This window comes from Mangifera indica, chromosome 11 (assembly GCF_011075055.1).
Source record: "Mangifera indica cultivar Alphonso chromosome 11, CATAS_Mindica_2.1, whole genome shotgun sequence".
NCBI classification, from domain to species: domain Eukaryota; kingdom Viridiplantae; phylum Streptophyta; class Magnoliopsida; order Sapindales; family Anacardiaceae; genus Mangifera; species Mangifera indica.
The window spans coordinates 733-10,215 of NC_058147.1; the positions used below are offsets into that span (position 1 = coordinate 733).

Below are 9,483 nucleotides of genomic sequence, written 5' to 3' on the forward strand. Positions count from 1 at the left end.
ATGAATCCAAATCTTTTAAGTAATCAGTTTCTTTGACAAACTTGGGCATAAAAGTAAGTTACAAACTGATTTGGTCTTATTCAGAAATTGAAATTTTATCATACTATTTAAATACTAATTTTCTTTTACTTGAATTTATCTTTTTGATGTTGTTCTCAATGTGTTATCGGAGAGATTGAATGGAGCTAAAATGTTCAAAGATTCATTAGTATATATTCATTGAAGTTTTTGTCATCTGAATTCAGGTTTTGGGGGAGGCTTACCAGGTATTGAGTGATCCAGCCCAAAGGCAAGCATATGATGCTTATGGGAAGTCAGGAATTTCAACGTTAGTTTTCTTTATCTTAATCTATGATAGATTAGTTTCAAGTTTGAGATGCTTTCTAGTACTTCACGCATTATATTTATGTGGATGCTGATATATTTATTTTTTTTTGTAGAAATTGAATATTCTTTTTAATGTTATTTACACAATTCATTTCATTGCAGTGAAGCAATTATTGATCCTGCTGCAATCTTTGCTATGCTTTTTGGAAGTGAGCTATTTGAGGAATATATAGGACAGCTTGCCATGGCATCAATGGCTTCTTTAGACATTTTTTCTGAGGGGGAACAATTTGATGCTAAAAAGTTGCAGGAGAAAATGAGGGCAAGTTCCTGTCTATTTATGTTAAATGGATTTTGGGCTGATTTATTTCTGATCCACTATGATTTACGGCTTTTATATATTCATCTCATTCTCTTACCTCAGTCATTCCTGCTTGTAAAATCCCAACACCTTTGACATTGAATATTTTTCTTTCCCATCTAGGAACCGGCTTTCTTGTTAGGACAGAGGATTGTTAGATGGCAACTTGGGTACAGTAATTAACTCTCTTAAGTCCCAAACCAAATGGGGACACAATAGCAAAAATGGTGAACTTCATATATTTATTATATGAGATGTGTGACTGCCCAATATGCTGAACAAAATTTTATTACGCTTTCAATTAACATGAATCTTGTTTATGGATCACTAGCTTTGCATCACAAAAGCAGTTGGATCCATCATATGATGGTACCATTATATATTTTAATTTTATATAGCATATTAGAAGATACTGCTGGACTATCATTTCGGAATCTGATATACTAAATGACCTGATAGACTTTATTTATGTACTAAGAACCATGTAAGTTTAACACATATCTAAGTAGAAGCTCATTCATTTGTATGTCCATGGTTATAAATTGCAATCACATCTATGTTGTTTATGTAGGGTCAATCTGGCATAGATAAGCAAATCTTTGCTAATTTCCTATGCTTAGTGCAAATTATTTGTCTACTGCAGGTTGTTCAGAAGGAAAGGGAAGAAAAGCTTGCAACCATACTAAGAGATCGCCTCTACAAATATGTACAAGGTAACAAAGATGAGTTTATTAATAATGCTGAAGCTGAAGTTTCAAGGCTCTCTAATGCAGGTAATATATCTGTACTTAAATTTGGCTAAAAAATACGATCCACACTTCTTGTTAAAATGAGTGTCAAAAACTTAAAAAAAAAGGTTTCTCTTTCTGTGATTGATTTTATTTTTTCCATTATGTAGCATCTGCTTAATCTTATATCTTATAAAAGCAATCATCGATTAGTCATATGCCTAAACATTAAGGAGCAGTTTTGGAGAAGTATATTGATGATAATTACTGCCATTTAATGCAATGTATGTACCCAGTATTATTTGTTCAGTCAAAGCTCACAGAAGCTGGGCCTTTTTCTTGGACAATTTTTCTCAAGTTTTATGGGAAACTTTAGCGTTATTTATGAGAGTCATTTTTCAGTTTTTGTCTTCTAGTTCCAGTTTATTGTTTCATATTTGGCAAAACTTTATCTTCTGACTGGTTTTATGTCTGATTTCAACAGCCTATGGTGTTGACATGTTGAATACAATTGGTTATATATATGCAAGACAAGCTGCGAAAGAGCTTGGAAAGAAAGCAATTTATTTGGGGTTGCCATTCATTGCCGAATGGTTTAGAAACAAAGGCCACTATATCAAATCTCAAGTAACGGCAGCAACAGGTTAGTAGATAGCTGCCTTTTGATTGACAGCAATCATTGTGGGTGACAATTTTGATCTTTACTGTTTGGCAATATGGAATGAAGTAGCATCAAAATCTTCACTTTCTTGAGCCGGTCCTTGAGTCTCTCACTTTGTGTCATTTCTGTCCTTTTCTTATTATTATTATTTTTTTTTTTGGGCATTTTCATCACTGCTTCATTGGAGACTCATTGCTGTTCTTAGAGACATAAGAGGGCTTGTGCAGGGATGTACTATGAGCTTTTACCCACTTTTTTGCTTCTAGTCAGGCAGTGTTAAGATCCTGATGTTGGTAAAAATTGTTGTGTGGTGTTGGTAAAAAAGTCATTGTTTAAGTAAAACAGTGGGGTAGGGCTGGAGTTGGTTTTTTGTTCTAATTGCCCCTACAAAAGAACTTAACTGCTTCAAGGAAAAATCATATAAGCTGATGAATTGTTCATTATTTGGAATTGTTGGTGGTGCTAGGAGCCATTGCTTTGATGCAGCTACAAGAGGACATGAAAAAGCAGCTTACTGCTGAAGGAAATTATACTGACGAAGAGCTTGAAGAATACATACGATCCCACAAGAAATTGATGACAGATTCTCTGTGGAAGCTTAATGTAGCCGATATTGAAGCCACACTTTCTCGTGTTTGTCAGATGGTTATTTTGCTGACTTTGAGTTATATATGGCTTTTTAGCTCATTTTATGGGAAGTGGTCCTAGATTTTTTGTTATAATTATGAATAATTTATTTTAGGTTCTTCAAGATAACAATGCCAAGAAAGAAGATCTTCGTGCACGAGCCAAGGGACTGAAAACTCTTGGTAAAATTTTTCAGGTATTGACTGTCACTCTTTCATTCAGAATTCTGCATTTCCGACTGTTAGATTCTCAACTAAATCCCTAACTTGTTCAATGACACAATGGCACCAATATAGAGGGCCAAGTCAACCAATGGAAGTGAGAATGAAACTGTATTAAGCAGGGGGGTACAGAAACCAAATGAAAGTGAATCTGGCTATGATACTTGTTCTAATGAAGAATCATCTCAGTCCACATCTGTATCACAGGTACTTCTTTCCCACCATTGATGTATTATTTTTTTCAGATATATAAATGTAAATTGTATAACTTCATGAGCTTCTATGGGACGAATGATAAACATTGAATGAAAGTTTTGTGAATCAAGGTAAAATGGTATTGACATAGGAGACACCGTGTATGTGGAGCTCTGTTAATCCCCTTTATATTGTACCCTAATCAGTTTTAGCTACAATCCTTTGGATAATTAGTTGTCTTTTGTTTAGAAAAGAGAGTGCTAAGAGAAATTCTTTTTTCTCTTTTCTGGGCATTCTCACCGGCAATGGCAGAACATAGCTTTACCAAGATATGTTATCATTTAACGTATTAGAGTTATTACACTTATGGCATGAATATGTTCAACATGTTTAATGAATGGGTCATAGTGCTAGGATTGACTCTTAACAGTGTGCATTTACATCAATTGCCACTCTTACCAAAAACATTTTTTGATCTTAAAAACTTGAAATTCAATATTTCATTCTTATTCCATAAACAGTTTTTCTAACATTATTGCATTGCTGTAAGCTTGTGTATGTTGATACCCAGAATTTGATGTATTACTGCTTTGAAAGATACCTTTTGTCAATTAGCAAATGATTAGTTCTATAAATAAAGAAGATGTTTTTAATATCTCCACTAAATAGCTAAATATTCCATCTATTGTATTGATGGTGGGGGTTAGGGAGAACAGAAGTGAATGGAGGGAAAATTCACAATGATGTCAGCATACTTGTTATTTCTATGTCTTAGAGTGCTATAGAAATGGCATGGATTTAATTTTTATTTCAATAAATAAATGTGTAGTTTTCCTCTTTTTTTCCCGCACCAAGTTGAAATGAGTGTAATACAGAGAAAAGAATCTCCAGCATTTTAACTTCCTATTTCTTATTTAAGTGATTTAATATATATTTTTCCTCTATTTTCCTCATTACAATTGGACATCCTAGAGTCCGTATGTGGAAGCTCCAAAGTTCTTAGATGGTCAGGTTAGCTATAACTTTCCAACACCAATAGCTCCAGCTGGTGCACAAAGACATCCTTCAGGAGGCAGGGAATGATGATGAAGAAATGTGATGTAATGAGTGATGGGTGTTGTATATCCCTACTATATGTATAATGTTATGGGTGTAGTATTTATGGGCCTTGAGTTTGCATTCGATGGATGCTCGCATTATTATGAGTTGATGATCTGGAAAGCACATCCTATATAGTGTTTAGTCATGGTGCATTTTACTGAAGACATATCTGTTTGAAATTGATTGGAGACATTGTTGCTGAAGGTATAGTTCCTACCATGGTTTTTATCTGGCTGCCCTGATATTTGAATTAGTATATTATGTCACAGTTGGGTTTGCTTTCGTGGTGTCTGTGTTCTGAATCACAGTTGTACATTAAGATTAAAGTTTTTGATTAGTTATTTTTATTTACTTGAAGATATTGTAATGCAGTTTGCGCATGGAGCTAGTTTTTTATCATTATGCTAGGGAAAGTTGTTAGTTCTCAATCGAAGGATGCCCATAGAAATTGAGATGCACTGGGGTTGAGAAAAATTTACAAAGCCAATTTGCAATTTTACTGTTAAGGGCTTGAGTTAGTATTTGTTGGATGCATGATTATGTGTGTGAAAAAAAATACTAGAACTGGTTATAAGGAAGAAACTCATTTCTCATAATCTTAGTATAATATCTTGTGTTTCTAGTGTTTTAATCTCAATAATAATATCCTTCAATAAAATCTCTTCTTAACAGTCAATCCCTTTAATGTCTAATTTTTGTGGGGTGCAGTGTCATAAAACTCATATTTTTATCAAAAGTCGTTGCGCGCGAACCGAATGTGGGACTGATCTAAAGAAGTAAATAAATAAATAATGGCTTTAAGGTGTGATAAGTGAAAAGAATTAGAAAAAAATAATATTATTAAAATACGAGAAAATTAAATTAGGGGTATTAATTAAAATAATCATTTTTTTTTGTTTTTTTATGCTTATATGATTTTTTTTATTATACAAATATAATCATTTTTTTATTTGATTTTATTTTTAAAAAGAGAATTTTGATATTTGAAATTAGTTGGATAGGTTGGTCAGATGGGTTGGTCGATCAAATTGATTGGTTGGATGGTTGGCCAGTCGGTCTGATTAATCTTTTCATCATCAAAGTCGTTAGAAAATTTCATATTTTCATTTTATTTTATCTCATATCTCAGTCTTGATTCGGTAAATGAGTAAGTTTTATGTTTTAACTGAATGAGTTTATGTTTGGTTTGATTGGATAAATGAGTGAATTTTATATTTTAACTAGATTAGTTTATGATTGGTTGGATAAATACAAAGTCTAAAGGTATTTTAGATATTTTATATTTTAAATTATATACGTATAATAGAAAAAAATGTTCTATATAAATACAAGGGAAAAATATAAGTATTTTAATTAATATCCTCCAAAATTGTTTAATTAACTTTGACGTATCTGGGAAATATGTTGTATATTTCTTATAATAATTCTTTTTTTATTTTAGATGATGTTTTATTATTAAAATTAAATAATTATTTTTATTATTATATTTAATAAAATTTAATATATTTGGTAAATTTTGATAAATTTAAATAATTATTTTGTTTAATTAAAATTAATAAAAAATACTAACATATTGTTTTAATTAAATATCTTTAAATATAATTATTTTAAAATATTTTTATATTATTTATTATATTATATTAAATGAGGTTATTTTTAAAAAATTAATAAATACAAATATAATTATAATAAAATTAAAATGAAAGTGATAATAAGATTATTTATTACATTATTTGTCACATCATCATAATAGTAAAAGATAAATTATCAAATTAATCTGTCTGCTTCCAACCAAACATCCCTAAGAGTGCGTTTGGTTGAGAGGATTAAAAATTACCTAGGTAATCTATTTTTTATTACTTACATTACTTTATTTAGTCTATAAGCAATATAAATAATACAAGATTTTTGTAATTTTCTATTATACCTAAGATATTTAAGTAAAATAATATACTAATGTTTTTTTATTACTTCTATTTAAACATAATAATTATTTATGTTTATCTATTTTTACAAAACATAATAATAATTTATATCTAATAATTTTTAAAATAATTTATTTTTGAAGAAATTTTTCAATTTTAATAATAAAATATTTTTAAAACTAAAAACCCCTAGATGTATTGAAGTAGAAGAAAATTCTCGTGATTGAATTCCTTCCTTCTAAATCCTTCATCGCAGCACACCAGAAGGTCTTTACTTCACTTTTTTGACAACTTCCAAATTTTAATATACGCCCTCTCAAAAATCATAATCTCTCAATCTCTCATTCTTCCTACAATTTTTTGTTTTCGGTAAGTCCAATTTCATAATTTTCATTCAATAATCTCTCAATTCTCAAACTCTCTCGATTCTCTGTCAATATTTATTTATGTAAAATAATTTAATTTTCATTTGTATTATAATTTTATTAATTATTAATTTTTTTGGTAAATTGTCATTAATTATTTTTCATTCAACAAAAAATTACAAATGAATCTAGATTTAAATAAGTTTAATCCATTTAAATATTTCGGAAGTGATGATGTTATTGACAACACATCTAGAGCACTAACACGTGAAAGTGTGACGCTTTGCGCCCAAAAAAAAATAATAAGTCGACAATGTGAGAGCATTTTGATTCAATTGAATAAATGATCAAAGGTAAATTAATCTGACTAGTATTACAATTCCTATTTAACGTGTCAATTTGAGCAACACTGATCATCTTTGTCTTCATATTTCTGAATATTATAAAAAAAAAACATTCATACCACTTGAGAGGTAACAACAAATTACCTGCATCAAATTATGATCACTTGGTGGTTCCAATGCAACAAGTACTCTAAGCAGTTCAAGGGGTATCAGAGAAATGATGAATTTCATTTACATTCAACAAAAAAAATATACATGACTATATGATTAAGTATTTTCTAACTTTTAATCGACTTTTTACATATGTTAAAATGAAATTTTAGAATGGATGACACAAAATAACATTCAATAAGGGTGGATATAAACTGAATCAAACCTGAACACTCTTTGACTCGAGTTCAGCTTGGATGATAAATGACTCATTTGGTTCAATTCAAGTTTGGCTCAATTTCATAGTTCAAATCAATTATTCAAATTTGTAATTTGGTTTAGCTCAAATTAATGGTTCAAATGTATAACTCGGATTAATGGCTAGAGTTCATAGTTCATGAAAAAATTGACATCGTTTTATCTAAATAATATTCAAATTTTTTTATTCAAATCAAACTGAGTCTCAAATTCTAATCACCAATTTCGAATTATAAATTAAAGCTGAATCAAGCCACAAATTTGAACTACTTATTTAAACCAGGAATTTAAGTTGAACGCCTCCTAGCTCGAGTTTGGTTTAATTTTAAAAACGAGTCAAATTTTTTTACTTGAGTTTAGCTCAGGCAAGCTAAATCAAGTGAAGTCAACTTTTAAGATCTAGCTGACTTGGCTCATATCCAAGTCTAATGTTCAATGGGGAGAACTAAGTGATTTTAATAGTGTTTTTTAATCACTTATAATTTATTGCCTGCATCTAATCCGGACATAAGATGCATTTGTGCAATTGCACATCACATTGATTTTAATTGATAGTTGTGCAAAAAAATTATTCCATTGGCTCACTATAATACCCTCATTCTAGTGTTACTATTTATTAAACAATAGCTAATATTTTTTTTATGAATATAAAATTAATAACTCTACTCTCACAATTACACTAAATAATACAAAAAATAATGACAAAACAGTTAAATTAATGTTGCATCATTTAAGTATATCATTTAGTAAATGATTATTTCATATTAGATGCATATGTCATATCATGAATTTAATAGTTCAAGATAATTTGAGCTTAGCAAAACATCAAACAAGAAGAATTACATATGTCATCAGTTACATTTTGTCATCCCTACCACGCATAGAAGCACATCATCAAATGTGTAAACAAAAAAATTAAAAGTTGATGTTATAATTATGTAAAATTCAACATATATCATGTTGAAAGCATATGAATGATATGAAATAATTATAACATGAATTTTCAATAAACAACCTAAAGAGATCGAAAACCAAATTTTTTATACTGAATAGGATTAGAATATTGTCAATACTCTAATAAAAAAACAACCATTGATTAATATTCAAGTATGTATTATCTCACCATATGTATAATTTTATATTTTATGATATAAAAAGAATATAAATATCATAATGTTTTTTAAGACATTTTTACACAAAATGAGGAAAAATCAAACTTATATTTATGAGAATAAATATGGAAGAAAGTCACATACTCCTAATTCAGAGGTAAGTTTAGGGGGTTCACCATATGTAAGTCACTTATATAATTTATCGTGTGCAAATGTTACCAACATATATATCAAAGTTCAAATTATAATGTGGTTTAAAATTATATTATTATTGATTATTTTTTTAAAATTATGAATCGATATGGTGATGCAGTCAATATTTAGTATGATGGAAAACATATCAAACTAGTTATTCTATATTTTTTATCATGACATGCAATCAACTAACATTTTTTTTTGTCTATTGTAGCATCCAAATTAGCTTTTAAAGCATATGAGTGCACGTTGGATGATAAGTGATTGAATTATACTCTAATATAATCGAAACGATCATGTGTATAAAAGATTGAGTGATAGTTGAATTCAAATTATAGAATCGAATAGGAGATAATATATTTGAAGAATTCAAAAATTCAAATATTGAAGATGAATAAAGGATATATAAATCGAACTTATATTTGTATATTAGATAAATGAATTGATTTATATTATTTTCAAATTTTTTTATCAAGTAACTATAATATTTCTCTATCATAAATATTAGATTATTAATAAAATTTTTGAAATACTACCTTCAGTTTTAGTAATTTAAAAATGATTTTTATTTAATTATATATAATTATTAAATTATTTTTTTAATTATTTATTTAATGGGTTGGTTTGCTAAAAGCCTACGGGTCAACCCATTAAGGGTTGAACATGACACAACCCTCTAAAGTGCAAGCGGTTTCACAAGCTTTCAATTAATTGTAAGTCTAAGCTCAATACAATTCGTAAACACGATGAACTAAGCTAAGACAGTCACAACACAACTTGATCTGACCCGCTGACACTTAGAAGTTTGAGTGTGAGAATTAAACCAATTTTTATTAGTATATTTAATTATTTTTTGTAGATTTGTTTTTATATGATTATAGCCTTTTAAATTAGTTTTATATTACAGAGGTTA

The 9,483-nt window shown here is 29.0% G+C and overlaps 1 protein-coding gene across 1 annotated transcript; it reads left to right on the plus strand.

Annotated features, from left to right (window-relative positions):
• Positions 1–245: 245 nt before the first annotated feature.
• On the plus strand, positions 246–4,578 carry LOC123229927 (chaperone protein dnaJ 10-like; the record flags this gene model as incomplete). The annotated part of the gene is given in 8 exon segments (XM_044655975.1): positions 246–328; positions 490–649; positions 1,332–1,461; positions 1,901–2,059; positions 2,544–2,722; positions 2,820–2,900; positions 3,001–3,132; positions 4,093–4,578. Coding segments are annotated over 8 exon segments (1,035 nt in total), but the record flags the coding sequence as incomplete, so codon positions are not given.
• Between the last annotated feature and the right edge of the window lie 4,905 nt (positions 4,579–9,483).